This window comes from Centroberyx affinis, unplaced genomic scaffold (genome assembly GCF_046629955.1).
Source record: "Centroberyx affinis isolate AG114_WGS23_722 - 3 ecotype Tasmania unplaced genomic scaffold, CSIRO-AGI_Caff_v1 ptg004071l_1, whole genome shotgun sequence".
Lineage (NCBI taxonomy): Eukaryota > Metazoa > Chordata > Actinopteri > Beryciformes > Berycidae > Centroberyx > Centroberyx affinis.
Genome location: NW_027281860.1, coordinates 77,062 through 100,417, shown reverse-complemented (window position 1 = coordinate 100,417; position 23,356 = coordinate 77,062). Strand labels below are relative to the sequence as shown.

Genomic DNA, 23,356 nt, shown 5'->3' with positions numbered 1-23,356 from the left:
AGACTGGGTGTCAGGTTTGATGCCAGCAGCAGCCGTGTGTCCTGTCAAAGTGCCCTTGAGCAAGGCACTGAACCCTCTACCTGCTCACTCACTATAATTGGCTCTTGGATAAGATTGTCAGCAGCTAAATGACAAAAATGTAAATGTAATTCCGCCTGCACACTGAAGAAGGCCATGATGTTACTTCTGCATCTATAAAAATGTTTCAAAAAATTGCATACTGAGAACATAAAAGGTTTAGAAAATCTACTTCTTTTTGAATGCGAACAATCTTTTTTCTACTGAAGATATTCTACTGGTGGTTTTTATGCACCAAAGTAAGGCTCAGTGCAGTGATTTCTTCTACAGACTTAAAATAAAACAACTAAGAAGAAAATACTTTTGTTACAGGGTCCATTTCGTTGTTATTTCAGACCAAATAAGCACTTGAATGTGCGACAAGTCGGCATTACAACTTGGGAGAACTCATAAGTAGGAGTTTACGAGGAGCACTTGAAGGCAGCATTTGGCCCAGGCCAGATGTTGGATGGCAGCCTGCAGAAAGAGCCCGCAGCCTAAATAACGTTTGTTTTTCAGTCTAACAAAGCATGATATGAACAATGACTGAAATGTAATAAAATATAATAATTTGTAGTTAGAGGGTTTATTCCAGCTTTCTTTGAGTTTGTTATAAAATGGTAGGACAAAGCCAGTTGTTCGTGCATCATGTTGTACCTGCACACTAGGTGGGGCCAAATATTTAGAAATGAAAGAAGCCCAGTTTGGCTGAAGTTATGCCCTTCCTGCTGGACAAGTAGTTTAAATTAAATTAATTTTTTGGACTAAGATTTTCAGCACATTAGATCAACATCATCTTTAATATCACTTCTCAAAGCACACTTGTATACTCATGCTTCTATACTTCACCTTCTTTTTCAGAAGGTTAATTTTTATGTCCTGTTTTATTCTTTTTGTAATTTTGTATGTGTCCTCTTTTAGTTTTTTACTCTCGATTGTCTCGATTTGTTTCCTTTTTTAGCTGCATTTTTATTGTATTTTTTAATTTATGTTTCTATCTTTTGCAAACCATTTTGTAAAGATTGTGCTATATGAATACAATTCTTCTTCTTTTTCTTCTTCTTCTTTTTATTAGGGTTTTGATCACTGTTGTCATAGGTTGAATGATTTAATGAATGAACCCCCCCCCCCCCTCGCCCAGAGACTGCATTTCAACATTTTGCCCAGCACGTCATGCTGTAATGTTGTAATCTGTTATCTGTCATCTGAGCCGATGGTTTGGAAACTCTGTGAGTCCCTGCAGCATGGCAGAGCCGGCCCGACTCTCACTCTGACACGCCGTCTGCTTCCTGTACAGCCTCAGTTGCTCTCCAGCATCAACAACATGGCATGCCGGAGAAAAGACAGCTTCCTCTGGGGGAAAGGTAGGCTTTTAATCCAACAGTTTATCACAACTTTAAGTATTGCAAACAAACAGCTGTGTACTCAACACCTAAACCTGTTGTGAGATGATAGTTGTATACAGATAGAGTCACAGGACTCATTTAGTCTGGAGGGCTCGCTTAGGATGCCATTGTAATTTTTGAATTACATAGTACATATTGAATTGAAATGTAGTGAGTTATGAATTTTTCAGTAGAATTAATAGATCCAGTGATGATGTTAGGGTTAGGGTTACGATTGTAAGCAGCTTTGAGACCAAAAAAACTCAACTCAAACTTCAAAAGTGTTTTATTTTTCTTATTTGGCCTCATCCTCATTTTTCCTTTCTATTATACTGAAATGCATTCACAATCTATAACTTAATACCCATTTGGTGGTACTGTTACCTCATTATCATGTTTGTAATGCCACCAAATTGTATCAAATGGGAGCTGTGATGCTGGTTAGATCATGCTTACTGAATACTGAAACATAAAAAGTGAATCTTAACTACTGCATCTCATATTAGCCTATTGGGCAACAGTATGGTTAAAAATGTATCTGGGTAAACCCATTCTACATGTAGGGAAGTTGTGCTGTAATTATTCTGGGGCCAGTTGCATAAAGACTAGTCTAAGCCTTAGACTGGTCTAGATTCTCAGGTTGGACTAGGCTTATTAAGACTGTCTGTTACTTAAATATTACGACTGACTTATTTTGAGGTAGGAAAGATAGCCACCTTCCCCCTGGCTAATCTTGAGTTAAGAACTTTGTTGTGGCAACGAGTCGGCCTAACTGTGAGTGGGAAGTTTAATAGTCCAGGGGCCAATACTGATATTTTCACAAATTGGTACCTGTTCTGGCTTTCCATGTTCCTTTCAAGTGACACCAGTCAGACACCATACGAGACTTCCAACACGCACATTTAGGTTATCTTCTTACCGTGAGAGGAATTTGCTTGTAGGTCTCGTATGGCGTCTGACTGGCTTCACTTGAAAGGAACATGGAAAGCCAGAACAAAAGTTGAAAAACTGTTTCTCTGCGGCGTCTCTAACCTCTTGCTGCACGTATATTACGTCATTGGCTGGTATCAGTCTCAGCCAGTCAACTACAGCCAAAAATATGCTCATTAAATAAAATGACTCCAACAGTACCACCCAAGGTGGCCAAACAATTTGGGTATTTTTGTCTTCCTACATGTCTCTAGTTTATATTTTGGTATGATAACCCTGCCTATCTTGTAGCTTAATGATAGTTATCACTTGGCGGAGGTGTTTGGAGTGCTATCCCAGTGTACCACATCCAATGGATCATGGATGGAAGATTCATGATGGGGATCTGGCCATTGAGTGCATGCGAGGTACACCTGCACCAGAGGCTGTGTTGGACCTGCTATCCTGCTCATGTGTACGATCATGCAAATTACCAGACTGCCCATGCTTTGGAAATGGTCTGAAATGCTAATGGACTAATTGAATTGAACTGAATTTTCCTTTACAAAAGGCATTACGCTACAAGGCTGGAGAGGTTATCATATATTAATGTTTTCATATTGACCCTATTAACATTCTGGTACCACTAATGTTTGGCCACCTTAGGTGATACCAAAATCTGGATTGGCCCCTGGACTATAAATACTGAAGCTGTTTCATAAAAGATGGCAAATCTCTGTTTTTTGGAAAGACCTGAAGAAGAGAACGAGACAGAAATAACACATTAGAGATCTACAACAATCAAGAAGTTGTAGGAACGGGTAAATATAAGTGTCTATAGCAAGTTTGACTTAAGGTCACATTTAAGTCTAAGACTAGGTTTGTCTTATGCAACTGGCCCCAGGCCGTGCTGTAGCTGCAACGTCAGGCTAATTCTGCAGAAACTGAAGTGGTTATTTTTAACTCTTTCTCAATGTTTCTCATTCATTAACCACTTCTCTAACTGGTGGAGTGTGAAGCGTGCGTGTAGGCAGATGCGTTGGTGTGAAAGAGGTTCTCAAGGCGATATAAAGGGCCGTGTATTGACTCGGCGGCTGGTTTGGCCGCTTCATCGAATATGACGATGATTCCTGGAGTAAACTTAACGCTGTTGTCACCCCACAGCCCCACCGAAGATCATCCCAGCAGAGAGGAGGCAGACCAAAACCATCAAGATTCATAAGAGTGACCTATTAGATGACATCCAGGTACTGTGTTGAATTTCCACCCAAGGTCCTCTATCAGCCACATCGTGCCTCTTCATCTCCCGCTGGTGGCAAACTGAGCAGAGTCCCATTGACAACCCACAAAAACATTTCATTCACCAAATATCCCTTCAAACACAAAGCGCAGGTTATTATAACTTTGTGAATAGCCTGGCCATGAGCTGTGTGGCAACAGGCAGCTGGTGCCCGATCACGTAACCGCTGGCCTTCATTTCATCCCACGTTGACGTCACCCCCCCCCTTCCCCTTTATTTTTTCTCAACTCCCTCTTGCAGAAGCTGAGGTTGGAGATCGAGAGCGTCATGACAGAGATCCAGAGCACCGAGCTGGACGAGCAGAAGTAAGTTTGAACGAATTACAGAGCAACTCATCTCTGAGTCAGCGGGGCCTCTTCCTCTTACCGAGTGACTCTTTGACACAGTTTATACTCCCACGCCAGAAAAGTGATGCTTACTTTGACAATGAACACCCATTTATTATTATTATAGTCAGCTTTATTGCCATTTTAGTCTGCCTGAGTCAGACTACAAAACCAGAGATGCAGCCACAATCTGGGCTTCTGCAACTTAAAGCATCTTCTCACCTGCATGAAAAAGCGTCCTATATGTATGACAGGACATTTTTGTTAAAAAATGAACAAAGTCTTCTCATGAAGCTCCTTTTTAGATCTCTAAAATGATTTTTGTGTATACCTTTGTCAGAATTCATCAGCTTGTTTCCACCAACAACAGTTGGCTTCAAATAACTCCTCAACAAGGACAAGTATGAAGACAGTTAAGAAAGAGAGGGACTTGCTAGATGACAGAAACAAGATAAGATCACATTTGGTACTATCTGCTGTTCAGAAGTGGATTTACAGGTGGGGGGGGCCTCTTGCCCCAGGGGGCATCTTCCCCCATCTTCCCCTAGTTTCCATTGTTAAAGAAATCGAACAGGAAAAGGGTCTTGTGACATTCTGGAAGTCGGTGCGTGCGGCTGCGTCAGTACACGTCTGGGTTTCCTGTTATCACCGCTATATGGTGGTAATACTGTATATCTAAGCGGCCAGCAACAACACTGTGTGGCTGTTACTGGCATGACAACCACACAGTGTCTCAACACCTCTGTGTGTGTCTGCTGTTTCATGTCAGACCCTCCGCTTGCTAAAGTGCACTCTTACCAATCATGGAAAAAGTGTTGTGACTAATAGCTCATCTGTCTCATACTTGTCTCTTTGCAGTAAAAATGTTGTGAGGAACAAGAGATTCCTATGTGGGAAAAAGAAGTTCAACATGGATCCCAAAAAGGTGAGCTCATACTGTAGACTGGAGTTACAATAATTACAATAATTGATTTTCTGATCATAGGAGGCACAGATCCAGTTGATTCTTTACTCTTTAAAGTCCCCATGAAATGAACTCCCATTACTTTTACTTTAACAGAGTATCTTTCATGGTGACCTCATGCTGCACTAGTAGGCGTAAATGTAAATTCCAACCAATAAAACCATCAGATTTTTGAAAAATCTCGCCCCTCCTCACCCCTCCCATCAAATCAAACTGCCTTTCTCTCCCTGACTGCTATTCCATTGGTTTAGACGTTTGACTGATCAGTCCCTGTGTTATGTCCCGCCCCAGCATCCTGTTTCAACAGGAAATACATCCAATCAAGGAAGTAAAGATGCTATTTCACTGGGTCTTTAAAGGGGTATTAAGTAATTGATGACCTCTATTGACGACCAGTAGGAACTGCAACAACATTGATAGCGCTTATCTCCTCCTACACAAGCCTCTGGTACAGCCCCCCCACCCCTCCTGTCGCCTTGAATTACAGTGGCCTGTTTTTGACACAAACAATAAAGTCACATTTTCACATTGTAGAGGAGTAAACTAGCTAATTAGAGCAGAGACACAACAGAAACATCTAGTGAAGAGGTAATATATCACCAATGCTAGCCACTGGAATCACAATACTGCTTTGTCATTTGTTTTTTTGGCTTGAGGACGAGGCTTTTTAGTCTTTATAGCTGAAATGTCTTTAGATGGTGGTCGTTCACTAGTAGCTCCGTCCTCCATTGTTGAGAAGTTGAAAATGCCAGTGAGTGGGGCAGATTGGGAGAGTCTTGAAACTCCAGTGGGTGGGGAGTTTTTGTTCAATGGGCCAGAAAATGAGTTTTGAAAGCCAAAACTCTTGCCAGCTTACCATGTAGTCATTGGTATTGATCAACAACCCTATCAACCAGCTGCAGATCTGTTTGTGCTATGGGGCAGTAAAAACTGTACTTATTTCCCTTTAAACAGTCCAAAGTGGATATTTTCTTGGACAGGTTTGAACACAGCTAAAATCTGACCCATGCCATATGTAGAATGGTGTGTGTGCATCATCAGCACACCATCAGATATAATAAAAAAAAATGAATTTGGTCACTTGTGCCTGCTAGTGCACAGTACATGCAGCCATAGTAGCATGACCAATACCTGGAGACATCACAGAGCATGTGACATCGCAGAAATATCCCACACACACCCCGACATGCCGCACATCATTAGAGTCACCGGTTCACATGGAAACGCACCGTTGGCCGTGTCCTGTGTAATGACAGCGTCACAATAAAGAGATGTGAATTTCTGATTTCACTCACTTATCATCTCTGCTCTGGAACTGGAAGAGTCGACCGCGAGGTGACAGAGAAGATAATCTGATCTGTGAGCGGATGCGGAACCGAGTGACGCGTCTGATCTGCAGAACTGCAAACTGTGCAGAGGCAGAGCGAGCGAAAGCAGAGGCAGAGGCAGAGGATGAGCTATAGCGAGAAAACCCACATCCTGTTCCCTGAAGCGCAGGATGCCACTTAACCACGGCGACCTCCATCTTCATTTCCCCCAACTCCGAGCCCCTCATAAGAGACAGGACCTCCTTAAAACACAGTTCCCCCGGCCTGCGACCGCTCCGCACTCGAGCCTGGAGAGACGGACGAGTGCGTGTTCGAGAAGTTTTAAGACTTCTTGGGGTTCAGGGTGTCGTTGGGTGGAATTGATTTGATTTGACACAAGAATGCCGTTCTCACCTGCAGTGCACACTCGATATAAGGGGTTTTATTTAGCTGGCTCTGAAAACCCTATGAGAGCAAATGGTGACAGCCTGCAGTATTTAAACACTAAGCAGTATTTATTTTAGTGATACAAAACTATTCTGAGACTAACTACACATCAGAAAGCCTTCTAGTAAGATGTGCGGTGTGATTAGTTCATAAACACACACAATTAGCAGGGCTTATACAAATTAACCACAACTTTTGCCCAAAAATATATAGAAAAGCCTGAAGTGTCAGTGGCACATAGGACCTGTTGGTAGAAACATGCATGAGAAACCTCTGATAAAAAAGGGTTCTCTCAAGATTCTTAAGAAATCAAGCCAAAGGTGCCAAGGTGCACTCTTTTTCATCATCACTTTGTCATGTAGTTCATCATTTTGTCATCATTCATCATCATTTTGTTTGTAATCTGCATGCATATGGTCTCCAAAACTGCACATATAAATCTCATTGCGACTCACCATCCTCTTTGTCTTCAGGGAATCCATTACCTGGTTGAAAACGACCTGCTGGAGTGGACAGCGGAGACGGTGGCCGAGTTTCTTTACAAAGAGGAGGGACTAAACAAGACTGCCATCGGGAACTTCCTGGGAGAGAGGTGCGGTACACACACAATGATGTGGCAATTATCTTAATTTGGATAGTAACTGAATTGCAGACCCTTATATGATATATTTTTTGACCCACACAGGGAGGAAATGCACCTCAAGATACTGAAAGCCTTCGTCGGCCTGCATGAGTTCTCAGACCTGAATCTGGTGCAGGCGTTGAGGTTTGTTTCACATTAATTTTGCCCGTGACCTTTGCATATACGCGACTTTGAAAGTCAGAGTGAAATATTGCAGCACTGTTGCTTTTCTTGTGATTTTTGATGGTGTGAAATCCTCCTTCTCCCCGGTATTTGCTTGACATTGTGTTTTCTTCCTTTGTGTCTCTGTCATCTTGCAGGCAGTTCCTGTGGAGCTTTCGTCTCCCAGGAGAGGCGCAGAAGATTGACAGGATGATGGAGGCATTTGCAACACGCTACTGCGACTGTAACGCCGGGGTCTTCCAATCAACAGGTACAAGCGGCGGCGCCTTCCTCTCGCCTGCCTCATTTAGAGGACATTACCACCGTTAAAAAAGTTTCCTCATCACTGTGGCTCCTCATTTACCCCATCTCCAATTTTATGGATTGGAGACACTCCCACAAGGCTAGTTATATGCTGTTAAGAAAAGTGTTGCTTAAAATACCTTTTGCTTAGAGGATGTATTCACAGAAAAACCTATTATTTTTAATGGGTGCAAGCTTTACTGCAGAACTCAAGAAACTTGCTTTTGTGTTTTTGTGTGTGCGTGTGTGTGTGTCTGTGTGTGTGTGTGTGTGTGTCTAATGGGGGTTTTGTGACAGACACCTGCTACATCCTGTCTTTCGCCATCATCATGCTCAACACCAGTCTCCACAACCCTAACGTGAAGGACAAGCCCAGCCTGCAGCGGTTTGTTTCCATGAACAGAGGCATCAACAACGGGAAAGATCTGCCCATTGAGCTGCTCACGGTCAGCGCTTCCTCCTCCGTCTGCTGCACAAACTGTTTATCAGCACATTTAGCAAGCCACATCTGATTAGACGGTTTTTTTTTTTTTTTTTTCAAAACTTGAAAATGAGTATAGTTTCAGGTTGAAACTAACTCTTCTCTTGAAATGTCCCCCAGAAACTGTATGAGAGCATTCGCAACGAGCCGTTCAAAATCCCTGAGGATGACGGGAACGACCTGACGCACACGTTTTTTAATCCAGACAGAGAAGGCTGGCTGCTCAAAATGGGTGAGATGATCAGAGCCTATGAGAATTGTTTCGTGGCAATGTTTCTAACACACACAAGCTGGAGTTGACTTTTTTCATGCATAGAGGCAATTATAAAGATAAAAAAGTGGCCCTCTTTTCCCTAAAATACAGTTGTCTCTTCTCTGCAGGTGGCAGGGTTAAAACCTGGAAGAGGAGGTGGTTTATTTTGACAGACAGCTGCCTCTACTACTTCCAATACACCACAGTAAGTAGCCGTCTTCCTTTTTGGGCAAACTGAAGCGGATAGGATTAAGAAAACCTTTAAGACACAACACAACATCTTGTCCAAAGCTAATGTCTCACTATGATTTCTGTCTCCCGCAGGATAAGGACCCAATCGGGATTATTCCTCTGGAGAACCTGTGTGTCAGAGAGGACACAGCAAGCAAACAGGTAGAGCATCATTAAGTTTGGTGTCACGGTCTGTGGCAGGAGTGGCCCAACTTCCTCAAACACATTATCAGCTTTTAAATTCACTTCTAATGCAAGCACTCAATACAGTACATTTAGAGAGTAATGAGGCTATCATAAGACTATTAAAATAAACATGAAGCATAAGCACACACTAATGGTTATGTGTGTGTTCATGTGTGTGTCTGTTTGAACAGTATTGTCTGGAGTTATATAACGCTAAAGGGCAGAAGATCAAGGCATGTAAGACGGAAAACAAAGGCAAGGTGGTGGAGGGGAAACACCAGTCCTATAAGCTCAGCGCAGCCACCGCAGACGAACGGGACGACTGGATAGACGCAATCAGGTGAGAGCCGCACATGGGACAACACATGGGAGGTCACGTGCCTTCGCTGAGTCATGTTTGTCCAGGATAAGCCTTAAAACCCGTTCACAAAGTTGACCCAAAGAGTTAAAAAAGAGGAAGAGAATCACTTGAGATGACCAGGATTGTTAACCCGACCTCCGGGAATCAGCTTTTTCTCTGAAACTTCACACAATTCATCTCAAATCCAGCATTACACTGCAAAAACTGACAAGCTTGTTAAGTTATTCCATCTTCTATCCAGACTCATCAAGCTTGTTTTAGGATTTTTTTTTTATATAATCTTACTGCACTATCAACAATTTTGACTTTTTTACAGGATAATGTAACTTTTTACTTGGTAAAAGTGAAATTGTCTTGGAGAAAGTTTCTTGCTTCAACATTTTCTTCATTGTTTTATGATGATTTCTTGAAAGAAGTCATTTTGGCATGTGTCAAGTGAAATTTAGTGCAGTGAGATAATTTGACCAAAAATATCATGAAATAAGATTGATAGGTCTTTGCAGTGTAAAATTGAAGGCCCCAGTTTATCAGGGTAACGGGTTTGATTCCCATGTTAAAAATGTATGCACTCATGGATAAAAGTGTCTCTTCTCAATGATCTTTACTCTTGATGATCTCAACATCAAACTGAAACTTACTGTAATCTTCCACTGCAGGGCGAGCATTACAAAAGACCCTTTTTACGACTTGGTGGCTCTACGCAAGAGGAAAATCATCAACAACGCTTCCTCATAGGACCAAAACACAAGGCATCGGTGGAAATTTGGGATCTTTTGATGTGTTTGCTGGTGGTTTCACCCTGCGCTTTGATGGGAGACTTTCCACAAAACCTAAAACCAAAGCTTGGGAACCACAGTACAGTGTTTTACAGAAATGTGCAATTTGGGAACTGACACTTAATGAAGCTGTTAGTGTAAAATGAGAAGTGGGAGCTATTTGTAGCTTACATTAAAAAGCTGCCCAGTGTCCAACTTCACTGCAGTTGTGCAAGCTTCAAACTTCAGGGTCAACATGGTGACGACTTCAATTGACGCAAATCAGGTCTGTTCAAACACTATACAGACTGTAAAGTTCTCTTTGGGTTTTGCTGAATGGATCAGGAGGAGAGAAGTCTGCAGCACTTTGTTCGTTCAGCATGCTTCAGGTGATTTGAATGGAGAAAATGTGAATCTTAAAATAGCAGTTTCACATCTGGGGTGGGGGGCATTTACTTTAAAGAGGAACCGTCCAATTTTTCAGATAATGTATTTTCACTTCCTCATCAGTTCATGTAAAACCAGTTCATTTCCTCTTCATAAATGACTGTTTAGCCTTTCAGTACAGTGGTTAATTACCTATTAATTGGTGTAATAGTCAGTACAAAAAGGGCTACAAAGTCATGTAAAATCCTAAAGTTAGTCCCTGTGAATAGTTGGTTGAAATAGTTTCCTTTATGAGTTCTTTTGAATGTACATATATTTTGTAAATATTAGAGTGCTTTCATTAAATATTTCATGCTTAATTTAATTAAATTACTTTATATTGATGGTAGAATTAACATATTTGTTATGATACAATAAATTAGTTTATGATCAAGGCCTGTGTGGTTGTTTCTCCAGCAGATGGTGCTAGATCATCATCTTTTGCAAGATGCAAACCAAGTACCTCTTTCATCAGAGAGTTCATGTTCAAGTGTATGACAAATCTCATTGGTAACACTTTACAGTAAGGGTCACTAAGTTAGGGTTAGTTAATGCTTAATAAGCATTAACTAACCCTTAATTAACAGTTAACTAATGTGTCTGGTAATCATTTACTAATGGTGTTCATGTTAACTAAGGTATTAATTTATACATTATTTACTAGTCATCTTTATAAACTACTAAATAATGTATAAATTAATACCTTACTTAACATGAACACCATTAGTAAATTACACATAAGTTAACTGTTAATTAAGGGTTAGTTAATGCTTATTGAGCATTAACTAACCCTTATTAAACATTAACTAACCCTTAACTTAGTGACCCTTAGGGACCTTGTAGGGTAACAAGTTATGTTAAAGCACTGAATCCTGGAATCCTGAGTTTTTTTTTTTTTAGCATTTTCTGTATATCAATTGTCAGAATAAGAAGGCATCTGTGATGTGTAAAGCGGCAAAGTCTTTTCCTGTGCACAGCAGTTCCTGTCGTGTGTGTGTGTGTGTGTGTGGTGCTGCAATACAGGGCTGCGGTTCTACTCTGAGGTTACTGTTTCCTTGGAGCCGGTATAGATACAAAAAAAAAACAGAGCAAATATTGTTGCTTTTTGCAAAATATAATTTCCCACAATGTATTCTTCAAACATGGGAGGGCTTGAGCATATTGACTCGCTTGTGAAAAGCAAACTTTAGATTGAATGTACTGTACACTCAAACCTCTTAGATGTGCTTGACTTGAAAACTTAAACATTGAGACAAAACGTTTGACAAGAGCCTGCTGGTAAAGACGTCATACCTTGCATTACATCTGAGAGTATTTAAATTACCCAGACAAATCTACTAACTGCCATTTTCCTGTGTTTTATTAAATTTTTGTGCTAAAGTTTACATTTTCTTGTGGTCTCAAGTCATCCTCAAGGCTTCACATTTTAATTTCTGTCATCACTTCTCAAACTTTCAATGACAACTGAATAAAAAAGTCCAAAGTGCAAAATAAGACATGTCCTCATGTTCTTAGTTAGAAAAATACAGCATGCATAGACCTTAGAAATAACATAAAGTACATAAAGCAGGGCTGCATAGTATACAATAAGGATGTATATCTCTATGCTGACAGTACGAACTCCTAGCCGCTCAACACAGCGTACATTATTCACAGCCTATACAACACACTCTGATGAACACTCTGTTACCGAAGGGTCCTTGGTAAGGGGACACTCCTGCTGGGTGAGAGCACGACTGATCACTTTTCCTTTCTCCATAGCAACCTGAATAACACATAGGCATGATGCAAACCAACTACAGTACCTGGGTCAGATCTTGGCTGCTACGGTGGTATTTAGGTTCAACCGCACAAAAGGTAAATATAAAAACCACAGCTAACTGTGGAATAATTTAATACAAAAGACAATAGAAAAACAAAATAACGGCAATGTTTTCCATTTGCTTTAAGTGGGACGCCACGCCGCTAAGTCTTTCTCCATCAATGGAAGAATCACTTCTGCGATGGCACTGCATGGCCACCTATTACACAGCACTTTGTGATCGGTGTCTGTTGGCATTGGCTACAGCATTGAGATGGTCGGAGGACATTTTCTCATGTGGATGGGTTCAGTCCAGGTAAACAATAATACAGGCTCATCAGTCCCATAAGGCACAGCGAGGACTATAACAGAAACTACAACAGGGTAACAGACCAACACCGTAGGATGGTTGCTGGCACTGACGCTGCGCTCATTTCTTATAAGGAATGTCACCTAGATACAGTAATGTGATACTGTGACTCAGTTGCTGCGGCATGATTAACCATGAGATCCTCCGGCCGTCTCTCTCAGCGCCTTCCTCTCACTCTGTACCGCTGATGAAACACTGTCTGCCGTCTTTGATATTCATGATTGGATACAATTCTTCTTTTGATGCCGCCTACGGCTTTTTAATCCTGTAGGTAGAAGAAGAGTAAAAAGGTGGATTAATGAATAAATATCAACAGGGTGGGGCAATTACTAGCATAATGGCAGGGGAAAAACAATGAGATAATACAGAATATTTCAACACATACCGTCTTCGTCTCCTGTGTTGATGGTCTGCAGAGACATACTTCTCTGAGCGAGCTTCTGGGGTTTCTTGTTCTTGAATTTCAGCAGGGACGGTTTCTCCATCTCAAACGAGTCCTCCAAGTCATTTGCTGCGACGCTATTGGTCTCTGGGACCTTGCGGGTGGGGGAGGGGCTCTGCGGCGAGGCCGTGCCCTCCTCTATAGTCTCTGTGCTCTGGTTGGTTCCTCTGCCTTTCAGGAAGAGCCTGAAGGAGCTGCGTTGCTTCCGTCCGCCGAGACCCTGGACCTTCTTCAAGCCTCCCTTTCCCTCCTCCTCCTCCTCCGCGGGGGAACCGGGGGACTTCTCGCCGCCGCCCCCGTTGGCGTGGAGGGACTTTTTCGGCAAGCCGTTCCTCTGGCTCAGCCCGCCGACCAGCGAGTCTCTCGGAGTGGACAGGTCTTGTAGGGAACTTGTGCGGCCCAGGCTGTTCCCCACAACCAGAGAGTACTTAGGGTTGTGGTACTTATGCGCAGGCACCTTCAGGTCGACCTGTCTGGAGTCCCCGATAGACACCTGGAAGCGGGAGGTGGAGACCGGCAGAGGCTGGACTTGCTCCACCGGCGGCTTCCTGACCGGTGCAGGAATGGGTGGCTTGGTGATGTTGAACTCCCTGTAGAGATCCACCTGCTCGGACACAGCGTACATCTCCCTGAAGTCGTTGTCGAAGAAGTCCACGATCTGTCCTGACATCACGGTGATCATGTTCCTGTCCATCCGAGAGGAGCTCCAGGTGAAGCTGGAGAAGAAAACAGAGGAGCTCAGCTGTTTTAGGACAATGTGGATTTTAAGGCTGAACACTTGAGCTACTGTGTTAAAAGAAAGTGTGTCAAAACACAAATCCACATAGCTGCAACCATCAGTAGGGTTTCACAGCACTCGTTTTAATGCACTAGGCAACTTCGCATTTTGGCGGCCCCAGGTGGCAGCGGGAGATAACTGTTTCAATTTTTGAACTTTTGAAAGAGATTACCCAGAAATCGTGTAATGTAACTAATATTCTAAAATATTCACAATACTTCTGAAAGGTGCATTTGAAAGCATTATAGTTACTGGGGTTGTGGTAACATTATCATGCAAGAAATTAAAAAAACAAAAACAACAGAAAAAAGTAACATAATTACATAGAAAATTTCTGCATTAGTGCTAGACACACACAAATTAATACACTTCTGTGTGAATGGCCCCATAAGTTTTAATGCAGTAAAACAGTAATGTATGGATATTATCTTGACATTTTGATTTTCTGAAAAAGTGATTCATAATGTCTCTTTCCAACGAAAATGAGGTTTACAGCAGGTGTGATTGTTATTAGTGTGGAGTGTGGTTGCTGTGGTTTATTCAGATTGAGAGTTGGCTGACTTAAGTCACAGGCGGCGGGTCTTCAGTTAAGACAGAAGATTTGTGGGAAAACATATATTTACATTCCGACAATATACATATCATATTTGCATTTGGGAGCTTAACTGTGGGTGTATCCGTTCCAATCGCCTCTCACATGACCTCTATAAAAACACGCTTGCCTTTAATTCTGTGAAACGGGATGGATTTAGGTGATTTGCCGTAGCCTGAATAATACTTCAATGATCAGTTCAGTGTTTTGAGTAAAGCTATGAGAGGATTCCTTGTACATTCTTGTAATAAGCAGCTTGTAATGGTCTACAGTGATGACACTCATCCACCAAGCCTTCCTGAGCAGACCCCACTTTTCCTAAACTTTTGATCTTTAACTCATCATTTTACCCCCATTCGTGTCAATTGGTGCCTGAAAGTGTGAATGTCTCTTGATGACAAACACAGTAACAGTTTGACAAAATCCCCTTAGCCGGGCCACAATGTGTCAAGTCTTACCTTACTGTCTTTCATGCCTTCACAGGTATTTTTATTGGGACATCTGGTGTTAGGAGGTATGACTGTCTCTCCCCCGCCATGGGATTAAAAATTGTAGGTGTTGTGATTATTTCAGTAAAACCAGTTAATTGTTTGGCCGGTGATGCACATAGAGCTTACTGCCTCCTCATTATATTGTCAGTAAGTGCACTGACAACAGTTTGACCTGCAACATTATTAGGCAACAGCCTTATTTGGAGAATAAGAGGAGATAAGGAGTTTGTGCTTAATGACATCTTAAAGATATCATTCCACCGGCCCTGCGTGCCTCAAATCCTCTTTAGATTTTTATTTTTGGCATTTTATGCTTTATTTGAGAGATATAGTGAGAGAGAGACAGGAAGGTATGGGAGAGAGAGCGAGGGGAGGACATGCAGCAAAGGACCACGGGTCGGATTCAAACCCGTGTCGCTACGGGAAGGCCTGAGCCAAATGGTACGCACCCTACTCGGTGAGCCACCAGGGCGCCCCCCTCAAATCCTCTTTAAACAGCTATCAGTTTGTTCTGCCTAATTATTTACTTATACACTTTACAAATTGTTTTTCTATTGTAATGCAGCCTGCTGCTTTCAGAATACCTTGTAGTAGGTAATCTACTGACACACACCTGCCTGTCTCACATCTCTTTTGTACCAGAAGGGACCTGATTGTCATCATCAGGGTTAGGTTATAACGTTTGGAACAAACAATGAATTTAACTTATAAAAGTTAAATAAAAATAATAGGCTACTTTGGAAGTGAATTACAATTTAAGATGATACTAAAAAAAAGCAATTCAAAAATACAAATAATGAATTTATTATTATTATCATCATATTATTATTGTTGTCAGAACAACAATGAGATAAATGTCTTAATGAGTTTTATTCATACATTTCTCACCGTCAGATGGCAGATCTTCAGTGATCTGCTTCTTGTTAGCTCTTGTCTGGATCGCCTTTGGCTTCTATCAGTTTTCACTGAATTTAATTTATGTATAGACAGTAGATCAAGTCTGGACTGAAATGCAATGTCATCTTAACTGAAGTGTGGAGGATCAACATAATTTATGGCGTTTGATAGGCTGTCACATGCGTCATTTGCGAGTCAAACAAATTGGCGTCTTCATGTTCACAGCTTATTATTACACAGAAAATAGTGCTTTTCTTCACTAGACTTGTTCCACCTCTTCACAAAAGCAGATAACGGACATTTTAAAAAATGACTCATGCACAAGTCTTAGCTCTGAATGCTTATGTGGTCAGTTTTGGTATTAAATCCCTACTGCACAGACTTGACTCAATGGCAGCATGTGTGAGTTTGAGGATGGATGGATGTTCATGTTCATGTTGCTCACCTGTAAGACCCAAACATGACTTTCTCTCCGTCCACCAGCATGTATTTGGAGCACAGGGAGCCGGGGAGTTTACCAAAGGACAAGGCCAGCCCCGCCCCTTTCACCGTCCGGACACGAAGATTCTGTAAAGAAAACACCCACTAAGTTACACATTGGACCTGGCTGAGCATCGCACACATAATCCTGAGTCAACTGAGGCAGCCGCAGCCTTCAAACATCACCTCGCTCCATCATGCATGACCGGCTGATTTTATGAGACGCCAAGTCAAACTGTAGCGTCACCACTCGCAACCAAAGTCAACTTTCAGCAAAAACAAAAGGGTGAAAGCAAACCCCTTTAGCATACAAGCTTGTTTATCAAGGGGGAAGAGAAAGAGACAGAAAGAGACAGAGACAGAGAGAGAGAGAGAGAGGCAGAGACAGAGAGAGAGGGAGAGAGAGAGAGAGAGAGAAGACACATCGGGAGGAGGCCGCCCCACGCTGTCAACCCTGTGTGAGGTGAGGCATTGGGTTACACTCCTTGGATTTGTTCTCAGGATCTATGAATGATCATTTCAAAGAAGTAAGAGTAACAGAGCCCAGATCTGTGAAAAGGCCTTTCACGGCCTTATCAACTGACACCACTATGGCCAGCGAGTCCAGCGCTCCATTTAAACTGGACCACAGCGACAGACTTTGCATGCACCAGATAAGGCTAGGTAGTGTGTCTCTATGGAGATAGGATGACAGAGTTACTCCTCACACATACAGTATCTAGATGGGCACTTACTGTAATTTCTCAGCTGCTGTAACTCGCAGGTCAATATTAATACAATAAAGCTTGTGTTAAAATGCTGATTCATACGATTAAAATAATTAGATCTAAGAGGCCTGGACTACAGTAGTGCTAAAAGCTTGAGAAATGAAACTACTATAATAGATTAGTTATCTTAAATGGTATTATCAACTGCTAACAACCACAGGTTTGATATTGTACTAGAATGAATGCTTATGAGTTACAACTACTCTTTACTGAGCTTATTATGAGTACAAATTCCTCAATGAGCTTGACACATGATACACAAGATATTTTTAATCCAAGATAACCATCGCAGACATCACCATTGTCTGCTATTGGAGCTGAACCAGTGACCCACCGAGGCACTGACTTCAACTTTTCCATATTCAGTTGCTCTTTGTTCAAGCCAGCCTCCTCCCTCTGCCTGTGCTCCGTAACGCTCCCCTGTGTTTGCCCTGCTGGTTTCTCACCCGTAGATGCATCGCATTAATTTGCAGCCGAGTGCACATATCCAGGAAGTGTGGCACGCCCCTGGCCTCCAGCACAGTGTACACAGCCACCCCTCGCCGTGACGACGCATCCAGCAGGTCCTGGAGGATCTGCAGGTCTGTCAGGAGGTCCATGACTATCGCCACCACCTGGAAAACCAGCAAGGGAAACATTTAAAACACAGCAAACTGAGAAAGCAGAGCAAAAAAACTCTTCTTATGAGCCTAAATCACGAAGTGGAGGAGTCACATCCTCACAAATAGAGACTCTGTATATTTGCCCTGTTTACCCAAATTAAATTCTTGTGTCGGTTTGTCACTTCTCCTTCCACATGAAGTGACAAATCTAAACTTCAGAGTGATATCTAAACTGGATTCACCACCGATTGATCTTTTCTTCTCTCATCTCTTTGGTTTCCTTTGGTCTGAAGCATCACAGACCGGCCGGGTTGGTAGACATGTGCGTGCTGTGTTCAGTTAACTGACGTCACCTTACAGGATTTCTACGTATTAAGGTTGTTTTCAAACAGTTAACTCTCACTGACATTTGACAGCTGCCCAGACAGCTTTAACTTTGTTACCACTCCTGCTATCACTAAGTAACAATTAACCCAGACACGACTCTTGTTATTGTTGTCGTGGCACAGAATTGAAGCACGTCAATTTACAAGGAAACAACAGTTGATCTTTGAGTGGAACTCGTTCTTCCAGGTGATTAGAGGGGTTACTCAAAACACTCTGGACTCCTTCCAACAACTGCTACCACTAATCTCCTCCTCTAATGACTTCAAAACCAGTGTTAACACTCACTAGCATTACACATTGGCTATGTGCAATAACAGCACAGGATCTGGGAAAAGGGATAACCCAGCCACTTGATACACAGAGGTAAATGTACAGTATTACAGTAGTATATACTGTAGTGTAGAATTGATAGATAGATAGATAGATAGATAAATACTTTATTGATCCCAAATTAAATTCTGGTGTACGGTAGCTTCCAATGTGATGCTGTTTCCATGTGGTTGCATTTCTATTTTCAAAGAAAGACAGTCTCTTCAATGGGTTTTATGATACAAACATAATGACTGTTTTGCATTTTACAGCCAGATACTGTTTTTTTTATGTTCTTGGGTGCATTTTATCATTATCATGTGAGACTTTTTCCATTTCCTCATTGCTAGTCTCGGTTAGATACATGTTTGGGCCTGATCCAACACCCTACAAACAAGTTTTCATGGCATAGCCTGCAGCGTTATAGGCTGTTAGGTGGCATTTAAAAGGATGTCAACCATAACAAGGTAAATAATCATTTAAGCCAAGGCTCCAAATGAAGTGTACTTAACTGCAGGAAAATACCCATCTTAGTCATGTATTGAGTCTTAAATCTTACTTTTCTTAACACAAGTGGAAAAAACCTGCCAAGGGGTCTGAGATAATTTCCATCTTTCCAATGTAGATTGATTTGTTTCAAGAAGTTTCTTGAGTCAACTGTCATTTTCCTGATACAAGGGGAGTAATCTCCCTTATTCTACCTTGTTTTATGTTGTTGTTTTATGTTGTTTTGATATTGACAATGATTTTTAGAAAATTCCTAAAAAAAAGTGAGACTAAACTGGAAACAAGTGATATTACCTCACCCCACTCGCATTTTAGGAAAAAAGATGGCCCACTTTAGCAAAAACATACTAGCTCCCCTCTCATGTAGAGGCCTGAAAACCAACTCACAGCTCATTTAAACATGCAGTAGGAAGCTTGGTGGTTTCTCTTGATTAGAGATATGATTTGCAATAGAGTAATTTTCTACTTGCACAATTAGTATGTGTGTGTGTGCGTGTGTGTGTGTGTTAGAAGAGTGATCATTTCAACTTCATTTCAACTGAAATGTGCACAAGTGCTCTCTCAACTCTTGACAGGCTTTGTGGAGTTGATGAGTTGCGTCAGCTCTAAGGGAGCAATCTCAGCAAGCGATCAGCTAATTAGGCTGTCAAAGCACTGAGAAGACTCTGTAAACAGAAATTAAAGAGGATTAACTTCTGTGTCAAAGGAGTTGCAGCTACTACAAATAAAGTTATTATTATTATTACTCAAAAGGCGGAGTTCTTCCGATCCCGGGCCGACCGGTCCCACACAGTCACACTATCTGGTCTGGATTGGGTTACTATCCTCCACACCTCAAAAAGAGAGACAGTGTTCTTGTGCCAGTTGGGACAAACTCTATCTCTTTCCCCTCTGGTGCTATGCGTCAAACCAATCACAGCTGAGCATCCGGCTTTTTAGCTGAAGACTGCATACCTGGTAGGTCAACCAACCAGAAAGTGCAGTGGGAGCCTCTGAGTGGGCGAGAAACAGGAGGCTTGTACTGTACTAACCCTAACCTGGCCTGCAGAGCGGAGGAGGGGGGGGGGGCAGTGTTTAATGAGCGGCGAGGCTGAACAACTCTTTATCCTTCTGCTGCAAGTCCTGATGTGAAACTGACATTTAGAGCCACGACTGCTTGTCTGCTTCTGCCTCCGCCGCATGTGACTTCAGCTTGTTGAAACTCGCATATGACTCTGCCATTCATGCACACGTTGTAACGTGATTATTGATGCCGTCGGCTTAGTTAACCCTTTCCCTGTTTCCACGTCTTTCTGTAATGCTCTGTGAGGGCAATATGTAATTCTCTACTTATTTAGGTGTTATAGAAAGTAAATGAAAAGAATAAAGAAATTATAAAGGAAGGTTATAATAATAATAATAATAAAGAAAAGATAAAGAAAATAATAATAACAATAGTAATAAAGTCAATTCCATCCTTATTTACTCTTTAACTTTATACAAAACAACTTTATGAAGGATTATAATTAAGGGTGGAAGTAACGAATTACAATTATTTACATTACTGTAACTGTGTAACTTTTTTGAGTATTTTTCAAATACAATATTTTTCAAAATTTCAATTTTACTTTTACTTAAGGTATGCTTTGACAGAGGTATTGTAGTCTACATTTTAAATCACTTACAGATAATAACCCTAACCATAAACATTACATCACAAACTGGCCAATTTTGCATTGCAAGCATATAGAGGTAACATTAATTAATTGTGACACCTTGGCATAATTACTGTAAACAAATGAGACCATGGTTTAGACGATTGGTAGCTTCTATCTCATACCAGTGGCATTGTTAGAGCTAATGTTTCTCTAAATTACTTCCTGGCACAAAGATGTTGCTACACTTCTAGCCTACTTGAATAAGACAGTTTGGTTAGAATGAGGGAATGAAGTCATCAGCAGTTCATAAGGTGTTTGTTTCTCTTTTAGTATCCATAACTGATTCTAATGAAACGGGGCCACTTATGAATTAATACTGTGGCTTTAAAACCTCCACATCCACATCATCGAGAGAGAGACAATAATTGCATTCAGCCTGGGGGTCTCTGTCTCTCATTGGTAGACAGTCACGTGATAACCGGTAGCCAATCACTTTGAACTTTCTAGAACAATTAGAAAGCCTAGACAAGTAGGTCGCTGTCGATGAAGTGCCAGAGATAAGTTTTATTGCATATTATTTGCGTTTATCGGTGTAATAAACTTCTCTTTATAAGGGCAACCTGTAAACTTGATGTTCAAAACCGTCCTAGAAGAATTTACCTAATTAAAGTAGGATGTAGGACTGAACAATAGACCAAACTTGTCTTAGAAATTAGTCTTTTCCATGGATGTAGTTGAGGGAAAACCCACCTAAACTCAGGTTACTCACCAGGTTCATCGCCTTTCTGACACTATTTCATAGTATAGTAGGCTATTAAACTGAGGTGAGTTGTTTGAGGATGGGGATTTGTAAGGGAGTAAAGCATATAAACGAAAATTGCCTTTTGTTCAAATTGGCCGTTGTTATTGCCTTAATGGTCTGTCAGTGTTCTTGTCTTTACAAAAATACAGACTACTTAGAGTTAGAATAGACTTAGAATGACTTTATGTGAGGAACCATTGCTTGGTTTCCTCTCGAGTTTGATATGAGGATATTCCGTTTTCTTTTTTTTTTTAGATATTATTTATTATTTTATATATATATAACTATAGGTCTAGTAAAGTAGTATACTTGCTTTTTGCTCATACTGGTGGTTATTACTGCCTTATGATGCGCCGACAGGTCATAGTTTCCCCTCTAGTTTTATCTAGGCTACAATACATCACCTCTCTTCACATTAAATAAGTATCTTACCTTGTGTGATTCCTGTATGAGTCTCCTCACCACCTGCTTGATGTGCGGGCCGCCCTCCTTGGGTGGATGGGTGTACACCGACACCCGGGTCACCCCCTTGTAGAAGCCGCTGCTGCCCGGCCAGCCGATGTCCAGAGACGGGACCTCGGTGTCGGACATCTGGGGCCAGTAGGTGGAGTGGACCCCGGAGTCCGCGCTGCTAGACTCCTTGGACTTCTCGTGCTCGCCGGACTCGGAGTCGCTATCCGTGTCGTACTCGTTAAAAGTTTTCCGTATCCGTTTAATTTCCCGGGCGGACAGAAAGTCCTTAACGTTGTCCTCCCGGAGCCGCATCTTGAAGGCGCCGTCGCCGTTCCTCAGCAGCTGCTCCAGGGCCGCGCGCTGCTCCTCGCTGTAGTAAAACTCCGGTCTGGACTCCGGGATCTTCTCGTTGACGTGCTCGTCGTCCATGCACATGAGCTGAGAGTCGGCCATAGCAGCTAGGTTTCCTCCGGTGAGCGCAAACCCCGCTGCTCCGAAACACCTTTACCTGTGTGCAGGTGCGGTAGGTGCGCAGGTGACGTTCAGCCTCCCAGAAGGAGGCTGGGGGAGGAGCTAACGGCTGCTGGGAGTGAACGTAAAAAATCAAGCCAGACAGAATCTACACACACAACTTCCGGTCACCACTTTCAAAATAAAACCCGTAGGCCCTGTTGTCATTGGATTGGAAGTCTAGACTATTGTTTTTGGAGTAGCCAAAATTGGCCGTGTTCACACTGTCTTGCTTTTTTTCAAACTGCCACCAGCCCAAGGAGCTGGTCTGCCTCCTGTTAAACAAGATTAAGGCCTAGGCCTATTGAATACACCAGCATTTTAATAAACATATTGCTAAAATAAGTTTTGGCCGCATTTAGAAGATACGTTAGTCAATAGTAAATTAAAAAGTGTCCCAACTTCTGCTAATGTGGGTGTCAACTCTCACCATGCCTCTCCTTCAATTTTAACTCATCGAGGCCACTGAACTGATAGGCTACAGCTCTGAAACAAAGTTGTTTTCCTACAAAATGTGAATTCAAGCCAGAACAGTGCATGCACTTTGGATTAAATAAACCTTAGATAAGTTAATGCAAGACATCTGCAGCAGAAGGCCATAACTTTTCCATTAATGCAAAGTCATCAAGAGCAGACTCTATGGGGCTTTTATGTTGAAGGCCAACTCGCCGTACTTACGGTATTATTCTGGCTATCTCTGGCTACCTTGACGCAACTTGACAATATCAGTGGTGAGAGGTTGTGCTTGAACTTGGGAAAAAGTAGTAATCCTATAATAACTATAGCTATTTCAGAAGGATACTATAGGCCTACAAATATCACAGCAAAGCTATAAAATGTCTATATAAGAATATTGGAGTGACACCATAGGAGATAAAAATACCAAGTACAATATGATCACTATAATCTCATTATTGATTACCACAGACACAATGACCCCCTATAGGAAATATTATAGGAATATTTTTTGTTAGGTTGCATTTCCCCAGAAGGCCCACCTCATTCAGGCTTAGTATTGTAGCATATAACATACTGTACATATTCAACATGAAATCA

At 41.8% G+C, this 23,356-nt stretch overlaps 2 protein-coding genes across 3 annotated transcripts; one reads left to right on the top strand and one right to left on the bottom strand.

Annotated features, from left to right (window-relative positions):
* Window positions 1–1,309: 1,309 nt before the first annotated feature.
* On the top strand, window positions 1,310–11,094 carry cyth4a (cytohesin 4a). Of its 2 annotated transcripts, none has more exons than XM_071542363.1 (13): window positions 1,310–1,421; window positions 3,516–3,598; window positions 3,892–3,956; window positions 4,836–4,902; window positions 7,169–7,287; window positions 7,381–7,461; window positions 7,638–7,750; window positions 8,080–8,228; window positions 8,384–8,495; window positions 8,645–8,721; window positions 8,841–8,909; window positions 9,125–9,273; window positions 9,951–11,094. In XM_071542363.1, exons 1-13 carry the CDS (start codon window positions 1,382–1,384, stop codon window positions 10,027–10,029), a joined length of 1,203 nt encoding a protein of 400 aa, XP_071398464.1. In that variant the 5' UTR covers window positions 1,310–1,381; the 3' UTR covers window positions 10,030–11,094. The 2 variants fall into 2 exon arrangements, with proteins under 2 accessions (XP_071398464.1, XP_071398465.1); XM_071542364.1 differs by lacking the exon at window positions 1,310–1,421 and adding an exon at window positions 3,133–3,172 and having other exon boundaries at window positions 9,951–11,093.
* Window positions 11,095–11,311: 217 nt separating this feature from the next.
* Window positions 11,312–22,280, bottom strand: fam83fa (family with sequence similarity 83 member Fa). Its single transcript, XM_071542372.1, has 5 exons — window positions 21,770–22,280; window positions 17,540–17,707; window positions 16,292–16,413; window positions 13,032–13,804; window positions 11,312–12,911 (listed from the first exon to the last, which is right to left on the bottom strand). The coding sequence occupies exons 1-5, from the start codon at window positions 22,241–22,243 to the stop codon at window positions 12,862–12,864; spliced, it is 1,587 nt and encodes a 528-aa protein (XP_071398473.1). The 5' UTR covers window positions 22,244–22,280; the 3' UTR covers window positions 11,312–12,861.
* Between the last annotated feature and the right edge of the window lie 1,076 nt (window positions 22,281–23,356).